Source organism: Gorilla gorilla, chromosome 6 (genome assembly GCF_029281585.2).
Source record: "Gorilla gorilla gorilla isolate KB3781 chromosome 6, NHGRI_mGorGor1-v2.1_pri, whole genome shotgun sequence".
Classification (NCBI taxonomy): Eukaryota; Metazoa; Chordata; class Mammalia; order Primates; family Hominidae; genus Gorilla; species Gorilla gorilla.
In genome coordinates, this window is record NC_073230.2 from 37,462,145 (window position 1) to 37,485,122 (window position 22,978).

Sequence of the window (22,978 nt, forward strand, 5' to 3'; positions counted from 1 at the left end):
AGAAGAAATGGTAATCATGGTTACGAATTACACAGCCTCATCGTAGTTTACATTTTCTAGTTTTACATTTTTTGCCTAAGTTCAAAAGCAATGCATGTTCATTGAAGTCAATTTGGAAGAAGTTGGAAAGCACTAAAGTAAGATTTCCAGATAATATTGGGTAGTCGAATTAAGTTGGAATTTCAGATACATAACGAATAATGGTTTTGCATTTTTATTTACTAAATCAGGCAACTTTAAAGAAAAAGAAAGCTCGCCGATACCACCACCAGCCGCAAACAATCCTCTTAATATTTTGGTGCATGCTTCTGTGACATATACCTAAAGCGATTTAAATCGTATTGTACTCTTTTCTCACCTCCTCTTTCCACTTAATCTGTAGTTAACATTTTTTCTGGTCTAATATCCTTAGCACAGTGCATATCCGCACTCTATGTGCATAGGAATCCCCCTGAAGATCTTGTTTAAAATGCAGATTTTGATTCTGGAGGTCTGGGGTGGGTGCAAGATTCTGCATTTCTAACAAGCTCTTAGGTGATGTCAGTGCTCCGGGTCAGTGGAACAACACTTCCATAGCGAGACCTTAGAGTCTGGACAACACCTGTTTACACTGGCCTCATAGTATTCCACCCTGAAATTCCAATAATCTCTTTACGCCCTGTTATTGGTTACCTCAAGTGTGTGAGATCAATTAGGCAGCTTTGGAACAAGAATAGGGACTAGAACTCAGGAGGTATCGTGAGAGGTCACGTAGACCCCCAAACGGCGGGCACCATTTACAGTCAGAACTGCGCCTCCACACTTGTCTCAGGGGCCTCCCTCCTCCCGTCGCCTAGTCCGCAGTCCGCGTCTCAGGACTCAATTTCCCTGCGGGCCGTTCCCACAAACTCCGCCCCGCCGCCGCCGCCGCGAAATCCCGGAGTGGATTTTGGGAAGGGGCGCGCGAGCGGCGCACTGGGCATGCGCGAGCGCGTCCCGGGCCCGGCGAGTCGAGGGTTCAGGTAGTGCGCCGTGGCGCTGCCTGCGACCGGCAGCTCGTTCGCCGCTCTTTGGAGGCTTCGGCTGCCCCTCCGACCCACGTAGGGCCCGGACCCGGGCCTCCTTGTGAATAGCGTGCCGGCTTCGCCCCACGGGTTCACCGGCTGGCTGGGCTTCAAGCGCTGAGGCCGCCGCAGTGACCCCGCCCCCGGGCCGAGGATGTGAGGCGGGCCGGGCGTCCCCACACCGGGCCCGGGCGCCGGGAGTGGGCGTCTGGGCAGGGCCGGGCGATGGCCCTGCTGCTGGTGCTCCTCGCCTCTTGGGGCCTGGGGCAGTGAGGGGGCCGGCGGGCGTGGGCCGAGTGGCCGCGGGCGCCATGGAGGGGGTGCTGTACAAGTGGACCAACTATCTGAGCGGTGAGTGGCCGTGCCGGGCCGGGGGCGCGCCGGGGGTCGGTCCTTTGTCTGCGCGGCTGGAGGGCGGTGTCTGGACCCGTTTTAGGGAGGGGGTCACGGCCCTTTCCTGAGGCCAGCGCGGAGCGGGAGTATTTCCCAAAGCAGTTCTCTCACGGGACCGTGTCGCCGTGCAGGACGACACGGCCCTCTCTTGGGGTTGGGTAAGAGCTGTGGCTGCCCTTTCGCTTCAAGGAAGGCTACAAAGACTGAGATTTTGGGTGACTTGAAAGGCACGGTGCTCTCGATGTCAGCGGGAGGAAGGCGCAGACGCCCCGCCGTGGGGTCCTCTGGGAATCTCTTGAATTTTGGCGAAGGAACCGTACTCCCTTGGCTCGCAGCTAGGTTGGAAGGTTTCAAAAGAATGCCAGCAGTAACCTGGAATTCCACAGCGGAAAGATCCTTTATCAAAGTCCTCATTGCAAACACTTTCCTTTTGTCACCTTCAGAGTCATCTGCGTGCACACCAGGGTGTCAAGAGTCCCAACTCCACAGTTTCAAAGCTCTGCACAAGGTTTTTTATTTTCCCGTTGAGCATTTCCTTTTGTTTTACAGACTCAGAAATTACCGTTAAATGAATGCAAATATTTGCAACTTTCTTGCCGTGCCTTACAGATTGGCTTTAAAATAGTCCCCGCCCTTTTTTTCTAGTTTGTGGAGGTAAAAGCTTCATATCTTGAGAAGGTTGTAACTGTTCTACAGCTGTGAAAATTATTCAGAACGATCATTTTTGTCATGTGTGCAACTAGTATTTAATACAAGCCTACTATATACTGGAAACTGTGCTAGCCACTTTTTTGGAAGTAAACTTTTTATCACAGAAAATGAATTAGGTCTTTAAAATTTTAAAGGTAGTGTGTTTGAAAGCAGAAATGTTGCCAGTATCCCTTAGAGTGGGTGAGAGACGTTTTCTTTCTTTTGTGGGATAGTTTTTAAAAGGTTGTAGTATGGTAATGCGCCGGGTGTTTTAAGAATGGGTGTGTGTGGGAGGATCAGTTGGCATAGTAACTTCGAGGAGGTCACACAGCACAGCCAAAGGTGCCCCTATTGGGCGTACCCAGAATCTCTTCCCTTTGCTTAGTGTAATTAGCAGTGAGTTCGCCTGTTTATTTTTTTCTGTAATCATTAATAGAGACTAAATGAGAAGAGGATTTTCTTGTTTGCGTCAAGGACCTTCAGTGATGTCTGCAATTAGATTAGATGAGAATAACTCAAAGCTAGGCTTTGGTTTGGTGGATGACAGAGGCTGATCAACACTGCTAACCTAAGGGGAGGAGGCTGGACCTGGCAGTTTTCCTTCTGAGGTCTCTCTAAGCTCTCAGATGCATATACTTGAGTAAAATTTAGTTCCTGGTCCTTCACTCCTTTCCATTACACACACTTTTTTTCATTCATCTTCAACACTCTTCTTTTTTTCCCATTCTTCCCCATCCCCAACTTTTCTTGTTGTTTTGTGGGGTTTTTCCGCCTCTTTTCCTTCTCCTTTCTATATAGAAAGTTTAGTCTCTTGATACAGTAACTATTTCCTGGTAGTGAAATGCTTTTGCTGTTGTTGTTGCTGACTGTCCTTGTGTATCCTTCAATAAAGCAGAACTCTCTAGAAGGATCTTTTGGAATCTTTGTCATTTGATTCCTGTCTGTTCTGTTGGAAAAGAGTCTACTTTTTTCTTCCCAAAGTAAGAGAAGTTAATGCTGTGAGTGGTGCTAGGGTGGAAACCCTGAAGAAGAGGGCACTGGAGCCATTGCGAGAGACAGCTGTCTCTACGTGATACTGCTTATTCCCTTAGCCCACATGCCCCGTCCTTGTAGGCATACTGTTCATAGAAGCCCATCACACCACTGGGTATTTTCCAGATATACATAGAATGATGGTTCGGCATATTCTCTCCTTTTAGGAGATAGGTTTACTTGGGAAAGAAATGGTAATAGCCTAGGAGGATCACATGCATTCTTGTTTCCTCCACCCTCCACTTTTCTGCTTGGTCTTCGGAAGTGAGCATGTTGTGTTAGTGACAAGTTACTTTTTCTTTTTCTGAAGCTTGTTTTAAAAAGTAACTTTTTTTCTTGTAGGTTTGCACATAGTAACTTTAAAATACATACAATCCCAATCCAAGTTTTTGTTCATTCTGAATTTTTCTCCAAAGGTAGTACGTAACCCATGCCTCTGTTTGTATGGTTTGTGTATTTGTCATGCTGACAGCTTGATATGGGATGTCTTGTGTCAAATTTGAGTGAAGTTAGGAAATCAGTTTATCACTTGGTCTTTTGAATCCTTAGGGGATGTTGTTAATTTCATTCACCATCTACTGTGCTAGGCACAGGGGAAGCAATGTTGAACAAAGCCCATGCCCTTCTTGAGCCTACAGTCTGGTGGGGGAAGAAAGATATTTATTGGTTAAATGGTTAAAACCATGTTTCATTGTGTGTGATTGATTGGGGAGGAGGGAGGGCAGAGAGGCTAGTACGGGTTGTTAGAGAAAGCTTCTTTGAGGAAAAATTTAAGCAGAGTCTGAAGGATAAATCAAGCTGTTAATAGTTCGGTGGAGAGGCCAAGGCAGAGGTGTAGTTAGAGGAAATAAAGAAGAACTTTTCAGGCACAGGGAATGCCAGTGTCAAGGCCCCAAAGCAGAATGGAGACTTGCGAGTTTGAGGAAAGGAAAGAGGACCCATCTGGCTGAGAGCTGAGGAGAGTGAGGCTCCAACAAAGGTGCAGGGGTGTGCGGGAGGCTAGATATTTCAGGGCCTCATAGGCTGGTTTAAACACTGTGATGTGATTGTGTGTGTGCATGTGGGTACATGCATGCATGCGTCTGTGAGAGAAAGAGAAATGATGAGATTGTTTAAAACCTTACTCTGGCTTTAGCGTAGCATAGAACATTTTCTGGTTACATCTTTATATCTCTCCTGCTGCATTTATTGTACTTCACTAAATACTACGTATTATTATTTTGTGAGCTTCTTTTGCCTCTTGAATTTTAAATCGATAGGTATTAATTACTGAAAGTTAGAATTCATCAAGCCCTGATAATAGCATCTGAGGTTTATGTGAGTGTATTTCTAGAAGAGAAAAGAAGTCTCTTCCCTTAAATGCTAAGCGTATTCAGGTACTCTATCCTCCTTCAATGAAAAATACAAAAAAAAAAAAAAAAGTTTATGTGTATTTTCTTTTACAGTCTGGTTTCATCCTGCCTTTTGGACATTCCGGGATTTAGTGCCAGTACCTTTCTTTAGATGTTAGAAGATTAAACTTGGGATGAAAAGAGAGTAAATTAAAAACATGTTACAGATTCCCACATTGTGTGAGACATACTTCTAAAGACGCACTGTGTTTGTTATTTGTGTCTTTCAAGACCTAAAATTTAGTCAAGGAGTATTATACATGTAGGGCTACACATTAATACTCTAGAACGCTGGTTCAGGAGTCAGAGAGACCTGAAGCCTGGCAGACAGCCCTATTACTGCCAACTGCAGGGTCACTTTAGCATCCTGAGCCTTAGTGTCTTCCTCCATTTAAAATAATGGGATTTACTAGTTTATAATTGTAAGAACAGTTAAAAAGTTATTAGTACTTACAAGGTACCAAGCACTTTTCTAAACATTTTACATGGATTAACTCAGTCTTTGCAGCAATTTCAAAAAACAGTTGCCTTTATTATGCCCATTTTCCAGATGAAGACACTGAGGTATAGAGACGTGGGTTTGCTGAAGGTCACACAGCCACTTATTAAGTGGCTTCAGAGTCAGTGCTCCATTAGACAATACTTTTAAAGGTCCTTCTTGCTTGATCATTATGTAATTCTAGCTGATTCATAATGTACCTATATTTAAAGTATGTTTGACCTAGAATAGCAGACTATTTCGGGGGTGGGAAGTGGGGAGGAATTCAGAAGTGAAGAAAGCTTTGACTGCCCAATGTTGTGCATATGTTTTGCCACGAGGAAATTTTCTAACCTGTGCTTTCTACTTTGTAGTTTTAGGTCCTTTTCCTGCCCACTCAGCTGATAGGAGGGCTGCTGTTGTGAACTCCAGCCAGCCGCAGGCTGCTTGTGCCTCTCCAGCAGGTTAAAGCTCAAGCACATTGCATTACTGCATTCTGAAAATAACAAAAGCCTGCATCATACTGGCCAGATGGTTTTCATTAAGGATGTGCTATAATTTTGTTTCCCCTCAGGTGGAGGAAGGTGACTCTTGCTCTATATACTAGTGCTGTATAAACAGTACCAGGAAGACATCTGGAGTATGAGGATTCTTGGTTTCACAACCACTGGTCAACCCTTTTTGTTGTTGTTAACATTTTAACATCTTTATGGAGATAATTAATAAACCATAAAATTCATCCATTTAAAATGTACAAGTCAGTGATTTTAGTATATATAAAAAGTGTAACTATTACCATGATCATTTTAGAACATTTTCATTATCCCAGAAAGAAACCCAGTACCCATTAGCAGTCACTCCTACACCTGCCCTTCACTGTTGGCAACCACTAATCTGTCTGCACAGATTTGCCTCTTCTAGGCATTTTATATAAATGGAATTATATAATAGGTGGTCTTTTGTGGCTGGCTGCTTTCCCGTAGCATAATGTTTTTTTTTGAATAGCATGTATCAGAACTTCATTCCTTTTTATTACCAAATAATATTTCATTGTATGTGTATACCATGTTTAGTTTATCCATTTTCAGTTGAAGAACATTTGGATTGGGCTGTTCTTTTTGTTTTTGTTTTTCTTGGTTATGAAATAACACTGCTGTGAACACTCATGTACAAGTTTTTATATAGACATGATTTCATTTCTCTTGGATATCTATAATACCTAGGAGTGGAATTGCTGGAGTCTTATGATAACTCTTTATTTAATAATTTGAGAGACTACCAAATAGTTTTCCAAAGTGACTGCACCATTTTACATTCTCATCAGTAATCAAAGAAGTTTCCGTCTTCACATTCTCATCAACCTCATTATTGTCTTAGTATAGCTATCCTAGTAGTGGATGTGAAATGGTATCTCATGGTTTTGATTTATATTTCTCTGACTTAATGATGTTGATTATCTTTTTATATGCTGATTATCCATTTGTATATCTAATTTGGAAAAATGTCTGCATTTTTTGCCCATTTGTTTGGGTTATTTTTTCATTACAGAGTTGTAAGAGGTTTCTTTTTTTTTTTTTTTGAGACAGAGTCTTACTCTGTCACCCAGGCTGGAGTGCAGTGGTGCGATCTCCGCCTCCCGAGTTCAAGCGATTCTCCTGCCTCAACCTCCTGAGTACCTAGGACTACAGGTGTGTGCCACCATGCCTGGCTAATTTTTTGTGTTTTTAGTAGAGACGGGGTTTCACCATGTTGGCCAGGCTGGTCCAAACTCCTGACCTCAGGTGATCCGCCTGCCTCGGCCTCCCAAAGTGCTAGGATTACAGGTGTGAGCCACTGTGCCCGGCCAAGAGTTCTTTATTCTGGATATAAGTTCCTTGTTAGATAGATGATTTGCAAATACAGTTGACCCATGAATAATGCAGGAGCCTGGGGCACCAATCCCCACAGTCAAAAGTCTGCATGTAACTTTCGATTCCCCCAAAATCTTAACCAGTAGCCTGCGAATAACCAAAAGCCTTATGACCAAAAGCCTTATGAATAACTTTAACAATTAACACATGTTATGTCATATGTGTCGTATACTGCATTCCTACAATAAAGTAAGCTAAAGAAAGGGTTATGAAGAAAATTATAAGGAAGAGAAAATACATTTACTGTTCATTAAGTGGAAGTGGATCATTGTAAAGGTCTTCATCCTTGCTGTCTTCACACAGAGGAGGCAGAGGAAGAGGAGGGGTTGGTTTTGCTATCTCAGGGTAGCGGAAGTGGAAGAAAATCTGCATGTGCACTGTTGAAATTCAAACCCATGGTATGCAAGGATCAACTGTATTTTCTGTAGGTTGTCTTTTTCATTTTCTTCCTGGTATCATTTGCAACACAAAAGTTTTAAATTTTGATGTAGTCTAATTTATCAATTTTTTCTTTTATTGTTTGTTTTTGGTGTTACATTATCTTAGGAAACCATTGCCAAACCCAAGGTCATGAAGATTTACTCTTAAGGCTTTAAAAATAGTTTTTAGCGCTTACATTTAATTCTCATCCATTTTGAATTAATTTTTGTGTACTATATGAGGTAAGAGTACAGCTTTTTTTTTTTTTCACATAGATATTCAATACTCAACTCTTTACCATGTAATCTGTGATTTCAGTGATAAAGTCACAAGCCAGCATTGCACCAATTCTTAAGTGTAAAAGGTTGGAGTCAGCCCTGAGTTTGAACTTTTGCCCCACTACTTAGTAGTGCTAATACCTTGAGCAAGTTACTTAATCTTCCTGAGTCTCAGTTTTAAAATGACAGCAATAATAATAGCTGTACCTAGGTTTGTTAAGAATATGTAATGGATATTGAGCTTACTGTTAGCAGTTTCTGGGTCGTGCCCATTAGTGTCAGACACTCTGCAGACATGCTCCACTGTGTACCAGGCAGGTTCATAGTTCACTTTAAGGGTAGGTTAATTAGATCACTGTTTTGATTAATGATGCCCAGAAAATTTAGTCTCTGTGTATTCAGCTTTCTATTTGCAAACTGTGGTTCCTCATGGATTCTTTTTCCTATAATTATTGGCCGTTGCTGTCTCTTCCATTGTGAAGTGTCTGTTCAAATCTTTAACCTATTTTTAAAAGTTAATTGTTCTTTTTATTATTGAGTTATGAGAGCTCTTTATGTATTGTTATTTACTTATTTATTTATTTATTTATTTTGAGATGGAGTGTTGCTCTGTTGCCCAGGCTGGAGTGCAGTGGCGCAATCTCGGCTCACTGCAACCTTCGCCTCCCGGGTTTAAACAATTCTCTACCTCAGCATCCCAAGTAGCTGGGATTACAGGCGACTGCCACCAAGCCCGGCTAATTTTTTTTTGTATTTTTAGTAGAGATGAGGTTTCACCATGTTGGCTAGGCTGGTCTTGAACTCCTGACCTCGTGATCCACCCTTCTTGGCCTCCCAAAGTGCTGGGATTACAGGCATGAGCCACCTCGCCCGGCCATATATTCTTAATTAAAATTCCATTGTACACCAGGCATGGTGGCTCACACCTGTAATGCCAACACTTTGGGAGGCCGACGTGGGCAGATCGCTTGAGGCCAGGAGTTTGATACCAGCCTGGCCAACATGGTGAAGCCCCTTCTCTACTAAAAATACAAAAATTAGCTGGGCGTGATGGCACACGCCTGTAATCCCAGCTACTTGGGAGGCTGAGGCACCAGAATCGTTTGAACCCAGAAGGTGGAGGTTGCAGTGAGCTAAGGGGTTGCAGTGAGCCAAGATCACACCTGTGTTCCAGCCTGGGCAACAGAACGAGACTCTGTTGCAAATAAATAGATAGATAGATAGATAGATAGATAGATAGAGTGAGACTGTGTCTCAGATAGATAGATGGTTAGATGGGTGACAGAGCAAGACTGTCACAGATAGTGTAAGATTCTGTCTCAGGTAGATAGGATAGAATAGATAGATAGATATAGATAGATAGATAGATAGATAGATAGATAGATAGATAGATAGATTAGTTAGAGAAATAATGCCCAGAGGAATTAAGTAGTGTCCTTAAGATGACATACCTGGATGTTACGAGTCTGAACTTAAACCATGGTTTCCTCACTCCGTTGTCTTAAGGTGCTGGTAGGACATATGAGAAGCACTGTGCAGAACAAATAAATATTTAGTTTGGTAGCTCAAAGCGCACAGGAGAGGTGACCTACATCTTCTAGCAGAAGGTTTTAAAGAGAATTTGATATAATCTATTGTAATTATAGTCTTGTTACCATCTACATGGTAGACTCTTCAGTAGTCTGTCACTCCTTGAGGCTGGGATCTTTTCTCTAAATCTCCAAACCTGGCAAATTACAACTGCTCAGAAAATGCTTTGTGAATTAATTAATGGTAAATTAAGAAGCCTATAATTTAGCTAATGCTTGGGTAACTGTTACAATGAGGAGTGTTTCTTCATTCTTCCCTCCTCCCTAGCTACAACAGAACTCTTAACTGACTGACCTGGCAGAGGAACCCAAGGCTTTGCTGTCCGCATCCCTGTCTGGAACTCTCCTAGAGAAGCTGAGTGGGGGAGGGCTCTAATGGGATGAGGTGTGGCTGAGCGCTCAGGTTGGATATTGGAAAACACCAAGGCTATGGAGGTCAGGGGTAGTAAATTAATTGCTCTGCTTTGCTTCAATTTAAAATGGTAGATTATTTCACTATTAACATATCTATATAGCATACATAATATATGATATGATAATATATATGGGTTATGAACGTAGAAACCATAATTTATAATGAATAAATTGTCTTGACTCAACATTTCAGATTGTCAGTCCTATCAAGACATTTAATTTCACTTTTATTTTCTTGGCATTAGTTACTTTCTCTGTTTTTATTTAAAAAAATTTGTTTGGAAACAGGGTCTTGCTATGTTGCCCAAGCTGGTCTTGAACTCCTGGCCTCAACTGATCCTTCTGCCTCATGAGCCACTGTACCTGGCAGTTACTATCTCTTGAATCAGATTCTGGGAAAGATGGGAGTTTTCTGTTATTTTGTATTAGGATAGGTTTTAAAAGCTGAGAGAGACTTCTAGGCGTCATCTAAACTCCAGCTGAAATTTTGTAGAAAAGGAAACTAAAGCTGAAAGAAGTTAAGGGACTTAACCTTTTCTTTCTCCTATTCTGTTCCCCCTTTATTATGGTCACTAATTTTTCCTCTTATTATTAATGAAAAAGCACCTTTCCTTCACTTTTTTTCTTTACTTTTGGCTAACTTTTCTAGAAAGAGTTTAAATAGTCCCTTTTCATTTTTTTTTTCTGCATTTCTACACAGCAGTACTTATTATGGATTTTTTTTTTTTAATCTTCAACTTTAAGTTCAGGGGTACATGTGCAGGTTTGTTACATAGATAAATGTGTGCCATGGTCGTTTGCTGTACAGATCATCCCATTACCTAGGTATTAAGCCCAGCATTCATTAATTTTTCCTGATCCTCTTCCTCCCCCAACCCCCTCTTAAGGATTTTAAAAATTCACAATATGTTACATTTTTAATTGTTTTTCCTGTTAAACAGTAAGATTATGAACTTCTGCTTTCCTAGAACACCTTAATTTTTAAGGCAAAAGTTCTGAAGGAACTGTGGCGGACTTAAAGGCAGAATGATATACTCTAGCATGAGGCTAACTAGTAGGCATTCTACTAGTTGTTTATTTAAGAGTCATTATTGGACCAAGATGTAATAAGCCCATTGTAATGATTACAATAAAAAACTGAACAAAATACAACAGTAGAATATTGCATTTTTTTCAAATGCATATGGAACATTCACCAAGATAGACCATATTCTGAGCTATAATAGAAACCTTGCCAAAACTTGTTAAAAGAATGTTCTGTGTCTTTAATAGAAGTAAACTACAGATTAGTAACAGATGTAGAGAATCCCCTGAAATATTAGGAAATTAAACAGTACACTTCAAAGTAGCTCGTGGGTCAAAGAGAAGGTCTCCAAGAAAATTGGGAAATATTTTGAACTTAAAATGAAAGCACAACAGTGGTTGGCCAAGGGTAAAGGGAGAGGGGAAGGCTTGATCAGAAAGGAGTAATACAAGGGAATTTTGGGGACAATTTTGGTAGAATGGAATTTTCTGTATCTTGATTATTGCGGTGGTTATTAAAGGACTATGCATTTATCAGAACTCAGAATTGTTCGCCAAATAATGAATTTTATTTTATGTAATTTTTAAAACTTTTAAGTGTCTGTTTAATGGAGTACAGTTTTTCATAGTGATGTGTTTGGATGAGCCACTTGTCACAAGGCTGCTGAAAGAAAAATGAAGGGAAGCTACAGTACTTTCTAGTCAGAAGTGGGTATGACTCACAAGTAATTACTTTTGGTTTGGATCTTTAAGGGAACAGGAACATCTCCATTTAGAAATTTTGACTTAAAAATGGTGGTTGCTGTTGGGAAATTAAAAAAAAATAAATTTTAGTGTAAAATTAACATGACGTATGCCAGTTTAGATCCAAATATAAGTGCATTTCTTGAAAATTATGCTCATTGAAAATGTGTTGTTCAACATTAATTGAACTGAAAAGCCTTTTGGCTAAGGTTTTTTAAAAGTAAATTTTACACAGTTGTTTGTCCATTAAGTGTAGAAAGGCGTTTGTACTATGTGAGAAAAGAATAAGCTGGTAGCAGTTTTGGAATAGTGGTTTTTAAATCTTTAATTTCTTTGAACAATGATTTGTAGTTTTCAGTGTTTTACACTTATTTTTAAAAATGTATTCTTGGCCGGGTGCAGTGGCTTAACGCCTGTAATCCTAGCACTTTGGAAGGCCGAGGTGGGTGGATCACCTGAGGTCAGGAGTTCGAGAACAGCCTGGCCTACAAGATGAAAGCCCGTCTCTACTAAAAATACAAAAATTAGCCGAGTGTGCTGGCGGGCGCCTGTAATCCCCACTACTCAGGAGGCTAAGGCAGGAGAATCGCTTGAATTCGGGAGGCGGAGATGGCAGTGAGCTGAGGTCACGCCGTTGCGCTCCAGCCTGGGCAACAAGAGTGAAACTCTGTCTCAAAGTAAACTAAAATGAAATAAAATAAGATTTATTCTTAAGTAGTTTATTCTTTTTGATGTTATCGTAAATGGATTTGTTTTCTAACTTTCATTTTCAGATTGTTCATTGCAACTGTACGGAAATAAATTTTAATTGTATGTTAGTCTTGTATCCTATCACCTTGCTGAACTCATTTATTCTAATAGGTTTTTTTTAGTGGCTTCCTTGCATTTTGTTTTTGTTTAAATATATAAGAGCATGTCTGTGAGTAGAGCTAGATTTGCTTCTTTCTTTCCAATCTAGATGTCTTTTATTTCACTTATTGACTAAGAGCTAGGTTTGCTTCTTTCTTTCCAATCTAGATGTCTTTTATTTCACTTATTGACTAATTGCCTTGGCTAGAACCGTTAGTACAATGTTGACTAGAAGTGGTAAAAGCAAACATCTTGTCTTGTTTCCAATCTTTGAGGGGAAGCATCCTGTTTTTCACCTTATACACATTAACTATGGGTTCTTTGTAGATGCCTTTATCAGGTTGAAGAAGTTCTCTTCTAAGTTTGTTAGGTGTTTTTATTATGAAAGAGTGTTAGATTTTTGTCAAGTGCTTTTTGTACGTTTAGTGAGATGATCATGTGATAGTTTAGAGCTTTTGTGTTTGCAGAAAGACCCAGTTCACACAGGCTTAAAGTAAAAAGGGATATTTATTGGTTCATTTAATGGAAAAATCTAGGGGGTGTCTTACCTTCAGGAATGATGTGGGCTGATCAGGGGGTTCAAACAATGTCATCCAGATTTTCTTCCTTCTCCTTCTGTCCCTCAAATCCTTCCAGTTCCATTTCCCTTTGTGTGTGAATCATGTTTAGGTCCCATGTGATGGCAAACTGCTGCAGGCAGCTGCAGGCTAACATTCTTAAGACCAAAGGAAAAAGAAACAGTCCCCATTTCTTTATGCCTTTCCCCAGTCCCAGCAAAAGTCCCAGAATTGTCTCCGGTTGGGCCACTTGCCCATTCTGGAACTATCATTGAGGATAGGGGATGTGAAGCTTCATTTAGGCCTAAATCACATACCCACCCTGGAGCTGGTCACCCCCACCGAAACCTCATGGTTGGAGTGTGAAGAAGGGAGTTTTCATCAATGGAAAAGTACTAGGTAAATGCTGGATTGCCAAAAATAAATGTCAAGTATGCTTACTGTAGTGAAACAATCCAGGATAATACAAAGCGTATGAAATTGGTATTTAAATACTCTTTTGTTTACCCCCATCCCGTCCCTGGCAATGATAGCTAATACGAGCTAAAACTCTCCCCTGCTCATTGAAGTTTTATGTCTAATCCTTCCCAGCAGGGAATTTGGGTGATACCACATTGCATCTGTAATAGAGGATGGCATAAAAGAGGGTGGAGATTGGATAGGAAGATAGTCTAGTGGTCATCTAAGGGAGCAGGGAGTAGTACAGACCAACAGTTTTCATCTGCCCTTTAGTTACCTTGACTGATCATTTCTGAGATAACTGCAGATTAATTTAAAATAGAAACTGGATTAATGGTCTGTTTTTCATCCATGCCCCTTTTCTCTACAATTCATCATTCCTGAGCTGTATCCCAGTTTCCCAGCACTGGACATTATGAAAGACCAGTGTGTCCTAATACTAATCTGAACTCTCTCCATCACTCTGCATTTAAATTTTGTCTAATAGGAATGAGATTTCTCTGGTCTCTTACTGTGCCTTTTGAAACTGCAAGAATTTTGTGCTTATAAGAAAAGTTTTTCTTGGTCACAGTTTGTGTAGTTACAAAGGACAGAATAAAATTGCCATATATTGAACATCCCTTGTATAATTATAACCTACCCTAGATAAATACAGAACCTGTTATAAGGAAGGTAATATTTCAGTTGCTATTATAATTTACCAGCTGGTTTTTTTTTTTTTTTTTTTTTTTGAGACAAGGTCTCACTCTCACCCAGGCTGGAGTGCAGTGGCGTGATCATAGCTCACTGTAGTCTCGAACTCCTAGGCTCAAGCAGTCCTCCTGCCTCAGGTGCATCACCTTGCCCAGCTAGTTTTTAAAATTTTTTGTTGAGAAAGGGTCTCACTATGTTGACTAGGCTGGTTTTGAACTCCCAGCCTCAAGCAGTGGTCCTGCCTCAGTCTTCTAAAGTGCTGGGATTACAGGAGTGAACCACGGAGCCCAGCCTTCAAACTGCTTTCAAAATTTACTGCAGCTGTGCTTTGGGTGGGGTTGAGAGCTGCTCTTCAACATTTTTCAGATTCTTGTAAGATAAAACTAGTTTAGAACATTTTTTTCAATTTTAGGACACTTTTTTTTCACATTTCAACAACTCTGAAATCAAGAAGCATCTTAGAACCTGTGCTATGTCATTGTTTAATTGGTACAGTTTTTTTCTTTCTTGTGTCATGTAAAATAATGGTGTGTCTTAAAATTGATGATGTGATGGTTTATTCTGGTTGGATCTGTAAGGATGTTTTGGAGGCGATTAACATTTGAATCAATAGACCTTATAAAGTAGATTGCCCTTCCTAATGTGGATGAGCCTTATCCAATCAGTTAAAGACTTGAAGAGAACAAAAAGACTGAGTAACAGAATTCCTCCTGCGACTGCCTTGAGCTGAGACATTGGCCTTTTCTAGCTTTCATTGGTTCTTCTTGGGTCTTGAGCCTGCTAGCATGGAACTTAACCATGAGCTCTTCTGGCTTGCTGATTACAGATCTTGGGACTTCTCAGTCTCTAGTCACATGAGCCAGTTACTTACAATTTCATTACATGCACACATACCCACCCACACACCCTTATAATATCTTTACACACACACCCTGACACTCTACTGGTTCTTTTTCTCTGGATAACACTCACAAATACAGATGGGTCCTAAATTTGATAAAATACAGTAATTGAGGCTGTTCTAAATGCCTTCTACACAAAAGTCATGGTGGATTTGGGGAGTGTTCACACCAACCAGCATCATGGGAGTTGAGCTGTTCACACCAGCCAGCGTCATGGGAGTGAAAAGATGCTGTTGTTCTATACCAGGACAGGTTTCTGGGACTGGGGAGCCAAGGTTTGGGAGCTTTTGTGCCTCAAGGGGCAGTATAGAAAGATAGAGTTTTCTTCCCAGCTCTGTTGTGTACTTCCTTTGTGACCCTAATTAGGTCACTTAATTTACCTGGGATTGGTTTCCTTATCTATAAAATGTGCTGGTTGGACTGTGTGATTTCAAAGGCCTCTTCCTTTTCTCAGGTTCTCAGAAACTGACTCTTCTGTTTCAGTGAGGGGAGGTGGCCTAAGATATAAATAAACACTTTTGCAAAGGGCTGAAACATCACCAATAATGTCTGACTCCTGGAGCACTGATTCTGTGCCCAACAAGATACAGTCTGAGGATTGATTTGGTTTTCCAGGTTGTAATGTTTGTGCAGGAGTGGTGGCCTTCACAGTTGAGTTTTTGTAGAACTTGAAGCCAAGGTCTAGAAGCATCACCTTTTTTGTTTGTTTGTTTGTTTGTTTGTTTGTTTGTGACAAGGTCTCACTCTCACTCAGGTTGAAGTGCAGTGGCACAGTCATGGCTCACTGCAGCCTCGACCTTCCAGGCTCAAGCAGTCCTCCCACCTCAACCTCCTGCTGGGACCACAGGTGTATGCCACCACTGTCGGCTAATTTTTGTATTTTTATTAGAGATGGGTTTCGCCATTGTTGCCCAGGCTGGTCTGGAACTCCTGGCCTCAAGTGATCCACCCACCTTGGCCTCCCAAAGTAGTTAATATTATAGCTGTGAGCCACCGTGCCCTGTCAGCATCACCTTCTGAAATAAAAATTTACAAGTTCATCCCAAGAAGTTTGCCAGCCAGGAACTGATTTGTGCTAGTGTAGAGATAAGGCCTAAGGGTTCCTGACCTGCAATAAAGGGTCTAGGTCTCTGGGAAGGAAGTCCTCCATATAAAATATAATAAGAGCAAAAGCCATAGTTTAAGAAAAGATTACTTATCTTTGGTGAGAAGATAAGTTCAGATATTATGGGAGAGTGGATGCTGGGAATTAGTGTTTATTTAGTTTTATTTAAAGAAGTAAGAGACATGGTACCTGGCAGTCCTGAGTATTGCGCTTTCTGGAAAAGCAGACCCTGATTGAGTAAATGATGAGCAAAATATGTTGCCTACCTACCCAACTCCTTCACATAGATTTAGTGCTGACTATTCAGGCTTCTGATTACGGTGTAGTTCCTTGTTCCATAATCTTGGGCTGCGGGTGCTCCAGGAAGTTCAGTAGCCTCCTATTAAAACGTAATAAAGTGATACCATTGGTGTCCGGCCCACTTGGTTTGTGTGAGTCAAACCCCAAGGGCCCATCAGATGTCTGTAGCTGAGCAGCCCTTGGGGCTCTGCCTTCTGTCTGGCTTCCTTAGCCATGGCAGTCCTATGAGAGAAATGTATCCCTAAAGGGCTGTGGCATTTCAGAGAAAGAAAAGAACTGCATCTGACTGAGGACTGAGAGAACAAGGTTTACACAGAGATAGGGATGTTTTTTTTATTTTTATTTTTGAGACGGAGTCTCAAAAAAGATCTCAGCTCACTGCAACCTTCGCCTCCCGGGTTCAAGCGATTCTCCTGCCTCAGCCTCCTGAATAGCTGGGATTACAGGCACTTGCCGCCACGCCCAGCTAATTTTTGTATTTTTAGTAGAGATGGAGTTTAACCATGTTGGCCAGGTTGGTCTCCATCTCCTGACCTCATGATCCACCCACCTCGACCTCCCAAAGTGCTGGGATTACAGGCGTGAGCCGCCGCGCCTGGCCAGGATGACATTTTATGAAGAGGTCCAGTTGGAGCAAAAGTTCAGAGACAGAAATACAGCAAATGAGTGGTTCGACTAGAATATAGGGTGTATGAGAGGACTAGATAAGATGCGTATTTCTACTACACATGGTTTGTCCCCTGAAATTCTCCAATATTGAAGTGAATGTAGTTAAGCCTTGAATGTTTTAAGATAACTCATTTCAATGGATCAATACTAAAGAATAAGTCAAACAACGTTACCTTTTCCTAAGGGTCATAGGATTCTAGGCAGGCTTCTTAGTTGGCACTCTGTATGACATTTGTTGAAAGGACCTTGTCATCTTTGTTGCCTTATTTCTAAGTTTTGGATAATTTTTCTTAGAAGAGAGGAAGGCAAGCATGTGATAACAGTAATGTTCAGGACATCCTAATTATTCGTCTTAGAAAAAGTAAAAATCACAGACTACTGGTACTGTATTAGGAAAGAAATAGAATACACATCTCATTTATTTCTGTAAATCCTATTACCTAGAGAGTCATTAGTGTACTTGTTGCTTATCCTTCCAGACTTCTGTAATCCTGTGACTAAAAAATATATACTTCTTTGGGCATTTTTAATTTTACAAAAATGGGATAAAACATACAGGTCTTTCTAACTTAATTCTTTCTCTTAGAATATCCCTGGCAATGTAAAGCTCCTTGGAGCTAACCCAGTATCCTATGTTAGGCTCTATTTCTGTGTCTTGGGAGGTAGTTCATACACAGGCAGTAATTGCAATGATGCTCTTGCTTTTGTTTTCAGGTTGGCAGCCTCGATGGTTCCTTCTCTGTGGGGGAATATTGTCCTATTATGATTCTCCTGAAGATGCCTGGAAAGGTTGCAAAGGGAGCATACAAATGGCAGTCTGTGAAATTCAAGGTGAGAAATCAAGCAACTTGCAAGTTTTATTTTTCTTTCTGTTTTCCCTCAAAAACAAAAAAGCCCCTGGCCCCTGCATACCTTTCTCTGCTGCTCCCATAATACAGACCAAGGGACATAGTGTTATGTGTCAAAAGAAAGCCTTGCAAATACAACCCAAAACTGTAGCCAGCTTTTATAAGGAGATTGGCTAAGAGGTGGTCAAAATAAATGAGAGCAACGTGTTTCACTACTCGACTAGCACTCATTCCTTAGTGACCTGCTCACTTGGGACCAGTGGCTGTTAGCAAAACTTAAAGTCTTTACTGCAGCATCAAACACTTTTGTGTTTAAATCAGGATGGACACACACACACACCCTCCACCAAAACAAAACAAGCAAAAACTTAACAGACTTTCAAATAGTCTTTACTTCTTGTTTTTGTCTTGAGACATGCTGAGAAGGTGTGGCTCAGAAGAAAAACAGATTAAATGGGAATTTAGGTCGTGGATGTGGGTGAAAGACTTTGGTTTGCTTGTTTCTTCTCCTAAAGGCCTCTGAGAAAATTCTCACACTTTTGGTCTGACTTTTCAAGGGAAGTAGAAGATGGAAAAGATTGTATTTTTGATGGTTTCCCAATAAATCGAAGGAGATAAAAAACATACCCTTGTTTCTTGGCCTCAGAGCAGCCTACTTAACACACACACCCACTGAAAGAGAGATTCCTTCTCTATTCTGATAAGAGATCAGTTTAACTGAAAAGTTAAATTGGTGATTCTTGTTTGGGCTGAAGTTTTTGTGATGCCTTGGAGGCAGTTGCAAGGTTTTCCCTCTTGATTAACAGAGACGTCTAAGGTGAGATAAGTAAACAGAACTTTGTGTGAATTAGGAGAGGTAATGACTGGCATCCTCTTTGGGAAGAAGCCTTCAATGACTGCCATCAGTTAAGCTCAAGAAGTTGGGTGGGGTGGAGGCTACCCAGACAGGGCTCTTGTGAGTCTCTGATCTCCCTCTGTCTTGCTCCCAGTTCATTCTGTAGATAATACACGCATGGACCTGATAATCCCTGGGGAACAGTATTTCTACCTGAAGGCCAGAAGTGTGGCTGAAAGACAGCGGTGGCTGGTGGCCCTGGGATCAGCCAAGGCTTGCCTGACTGACAGTAGGACACAGAAGGAGAAAGGCAAGTACTGATTGTCCTTTGCTGTGGAAACCTTGGGAATCACCCACCGGCATCTCTGATTTCCCTTATTTGTTATCTTGCTTCTGACCACCTAGCCAGCTTTTTGTGTTATGCAAATGCTATGTATCTTAGTATAATTTAAACCAGGGTCCATGTCTAACTCTTCTTTCTTGGCATAGCATAGTGCAAAGAATGCAGGCTTTGGAGCCAAACACAGCTGGGTACACATGATGGCTTTGCAGTTTATTGACTGTATAACCTTGGCATCGGTCACTTAACCTTTCTTACTCTTAGTTTCTTCATCTTTTAAAAAGAGGTAATAGATCCTACCTTAGGAGGATTACCATGAGAGTTAGTGATGATAAAATGGTGGAGTATCCAGTCTGTGGCCAAACTTGACCTTTGGTGAAGAGTAGTTGAGCCAGATAAGCCTTGGATCAGGGTGTTTTCTGTAGCAACACCCTGCTCCTCCCTTTTTTCCTGGGGTGGGATGGATGCTTAATTGTCAGGTTCCTGTTGCTTAATGCTCATTCACTGGACATTGTTAAGTTCTCCAGAGAACTGTGGCCCAGCTTTCTCTTTGGACTGGGGCAAGAATACCAGGGCTTACTGCCTGGGTCCTAGTTGCTACCTTCCCTGCCCCATGGCCTTAAATGTACCCTGAAGAGATGAGCTAGGGTGGGGTGAAATGGGAAAAAGTGTTCCAGGGAACATCTCTCATGACAGGTGTGGCAGTTGTGCTTAACTCTTCACGTAGATTCATAAATTGGCCTCTTCTTTTAATGCTAAATTGGTAATAAATTCTAGAAGCTATTGGCTTTGACTCAGAGCAGATGGTAATGTGCAGTTTTTTTTTCTTGAAGAAGGAAACAGAAAAGTGATAATAATTGTAGCTGAGCCCTCGATGCCAGGGTGACTGGAGAACATTGCTAATAATAATGGCTGGGTGCCATTAGCCTTGACAAGGCAGCATACCAAACCAGTCCTCAGCTGAAAATTATGAACGGTGTTCTTAGTGGTAATTGGACACTACAGAATGTTTTTCCCAGGTAAGAGTAGAGCACTGCATTAGTAAGTAAACAGCTATGACCCCATTTTATAGATAAGAAAAACTCTCTGGCAGAACTGAGGCCGAAACTCTGAACCCCTTAGCTCTGCTCCCAGTTCTGACAGGAGTGGGTCAGACTATATTGTCTCCTTCTTTGTATACTGTTGATTATTCAGTATATTGGCTTAATAAATAATGTATACTACTTTGAAAGACTGGAGATCTAGTTTTTCTGGTTTTTCTTGTTATTATGTCTTCACCTGTCACATTTGCAACCCATACTTTAAAGATTGGACTTTGGGCATATGTTCTGTGTGGTATCCTAACTAGTAAGGATTCCTCTTCTGCTTAGTATCCTAACTAGTAAATCAGTTGTTTGTTCTGGTTACTGCATTATCATCATTTTGTCATTTAGAGTTTGCTGAAAACACTGAAAACTTGAAAACCAAAATGTCAGAACTAAGACTCTACTGTGACCTCCTTGTTCAGCAAGTAGATAAAACAAAAGAAGTGACCACAACTGGTGTGTCCAATTCTGAGGTAAAATATTATTTATTAATATTATTATTATACATGAATAATATAAAAGAAGTGACTACCAGTATATCCAATTCTGAGGTAAAATATTATTTTATTAACATTACTAATACACCTAAAAAGCACCAGACGCTGCTTACAGGTGGTGTTTACTCTCACCTAATTTTTTGACTATCTTGGAATTTACTATTTTATAGAGGAAAAAAGTAACAAAATTAAAGAGAAGCAATAGTACATTTCATCATATGCGTGTGTATAGCTTTCCTTCCTGGAATAAATTAGGGATTAATTAATTGATAATATTTGGAACCTTTAACTTTAGTACTGTCATACTAAAATATGTTTCTCTCCAGTTTATATTGTTTTGTTAATTACAGTCTTGCAGAGCCATTTCTATAGCTATGGCTATTAAGATGCCAACTTATTGTCTTTCATTGATGTGCATCTATGAGACTAACAGTATTTTGTTTTACCATCGTATCTGTGCTTTGGAATAGACTAGTGCTTTCAAAGATGGAGACACAGCTTTTTTTCTCTTCATTGTCAGCAAGGATTGTGATTTTTAGCATTTATTAATACAGTCATTATTCATTTATTTTAAAACATATATTAAAAGATTTCTCTGGTGTTAAGCTATGTATAGAATGGCTCACATTAACCAGAGTCTCTGCTCTGCTTTCAAAGAAGTTTCGATCTGACAGTGCAACTGCAGATTATAATGAAAGATTTTCATTTATTTTCTTAGGTAGTAGAAAAACACTATGCTACTGGTAGTACATGTGTTTCGAGTTTTTCTAAAAAAGATGATTTAACCCACTTGCATTCACTTCCTTTTGGGTGCTCTTACTCATTCAGCAGCTGCCTAATATGTATGAGATAGACTGTGAGGGGAGGGGGAGGGAAGATGAAGGATACCAAAAAAGCATTTCAATCCTGCTCTTAGGAAGTTTATAGTCTAGAGCAGTGATTCTCAAGGAGAGATACTTTTGGTTGTCATGACTGAGGGAGTTACAACTAATACAATGTAAATTGAACCACTTTACTACCTAAGGCTTTCAGCAGCTCCCTCATTGCTTGTAGGTGAAAGTCAAATAGTGCTGATAGTTACTTGATTAATAGATAAATTGGGCTTTTCTTTTATAACTGATGTACATATTTCAGCAGGTGGATACATTATTATTATTTTGTGGACAACCTCTAAGGACATTCCACAATTGGGCTTTTTCTTTTTTGGCAAGGTAAAGGAGTCTTCCACTCTGGTTGTTTCGTAGGAGGGAATTGATGTGGGAACTTTGCTGAAATCAACCTGTAATACTTTTCTGAAGACCTTGGAAGAATGCATGCAGATCGCAAATGCAGCCTTCACCTCTGAGCTGCTCTACCGCACTCCACCAGGATCACCTCAGCTGGCCATGCTCAAGTCCAGCAAGGTAAAAGTCCAGCTCAGTTTGGCTGCAACAAGGAGTCATGAAAAGTTTCAAAGTTTATAGTGAGTTATGTTCTCTATTACCCTTTAGTGACTTATAAAGACAGTTTTTTAATGGACTTTGCTCTATGTCCTTTTCTTATATCTGTCCTCAGCACCCCATATCCAGTCAGTTATTTGTGGCAATTTTACCACCTAAACATGTTTCTAATGTAGCCTCTTTCCAACCCCTTGTCAGTGAGTCTTGCCTAAAGTTGTGATAGTCTTCTAACTGTTAATAGTTGCTTTCAGCCTGACCCTTCCAGTCAACCATATTTCTATTAATGCAGTATAAATTGAACCACTAAGCGTTTCCAGTGGCTCCCTCATTGCCTGTAGGTTAAAGTCAAAACTTCTTAACCCCTTTCCACATTACCAGCTCTTTCCCTGTCATTACCTAGCTTGAACATATTCATTGCTTGTGTTAATAATTCCTTCCACACCTTTGTGCCGTTTTCCAGTGCCAGGAATGCTCTTCACCTCTCTTTCCTGGATTAGCTCATACACATCCTCAAAGACTTAGTCTCTTCTTCCCTGAATCACTAGATTGGTCTAAAAGCCTCTCTTATACATATTCCTATTTTATTTATATTCCTTGTTTTGTACTGAAATGATTTTTAGGGCAGGAACCCCATAGTGTCTACCTTTATACCTCTAGTATTTGATATAATACTTGTGTCATAGTTTGCTGCTTATTAATGTTTAATGAGCATAACTGAAATTACAAAGAAATCTAATCACTGAGTTTGACTGTGATAATTAGGTCTGTCAAAAGATCATCTTCCTTTTCCTTAGAAATGTATTCGTAAGGAATATATTTGTATAAATAAGAAGGACTAGTTGGAATCCATGACTCTCTTTTGGGAAGACCTAAAATTGTTTTTGTTTAGTGGGGCTAGTGTATTTTATGGTCATATGGTCATATTTACCATTTTGTATGTAATAAGATCATAAATATGCTCTGTTCAAAGTTTAACATGTGAACTTTCCTTTCTT

The 22,978-nt window shown here is 40.5% G+C and overlaps 1 protein-coding gene across 3 annotated transcripts in view; it reads left to right on the forward strand.

The window, feature by feature from the left end:
* The first annotated feature begins 975 nt into the window (after nucleotides 1–975).
* Nucleotides 976–22,978, forward strand: part of PLEKHA8 (pleckstrin homology domain containing A8) — a 108,097-nt gene continuing 86,094 nt past the window's right edge. For all 3 annotated transcript variants that reach the window (XM_031013537.3, XM_004045246.5, XM_004045245.5), the window contains exons 1-5: nucleotides 976–1,394; nucleotides 17,654–17,770; nucleotides 18,777–18,932; nucleotides 20,396–20,520; nucleotides 21,789–21,947. In XM_031013537.3, the coding sequence (XP_030869397.2) occupies nucleotides 1,355–1,394; nucleotides 17,654–17,770; nucleotides 18,777–18,932; nucleotides 20,396–20,520; nucleotides 21,789–21,947 (597 nt within the window). In that variant the 5' untranslated portion in view covers nucleotides 976–1,354. The remainder of the gene's footprint in view (nucleotides 1,395–17,653; nucleotides 17,771–18,776; nucleotides 18,933–20,395; nucleotides 20,521–21,788; nucleotides 21,948–22,978) is intronic.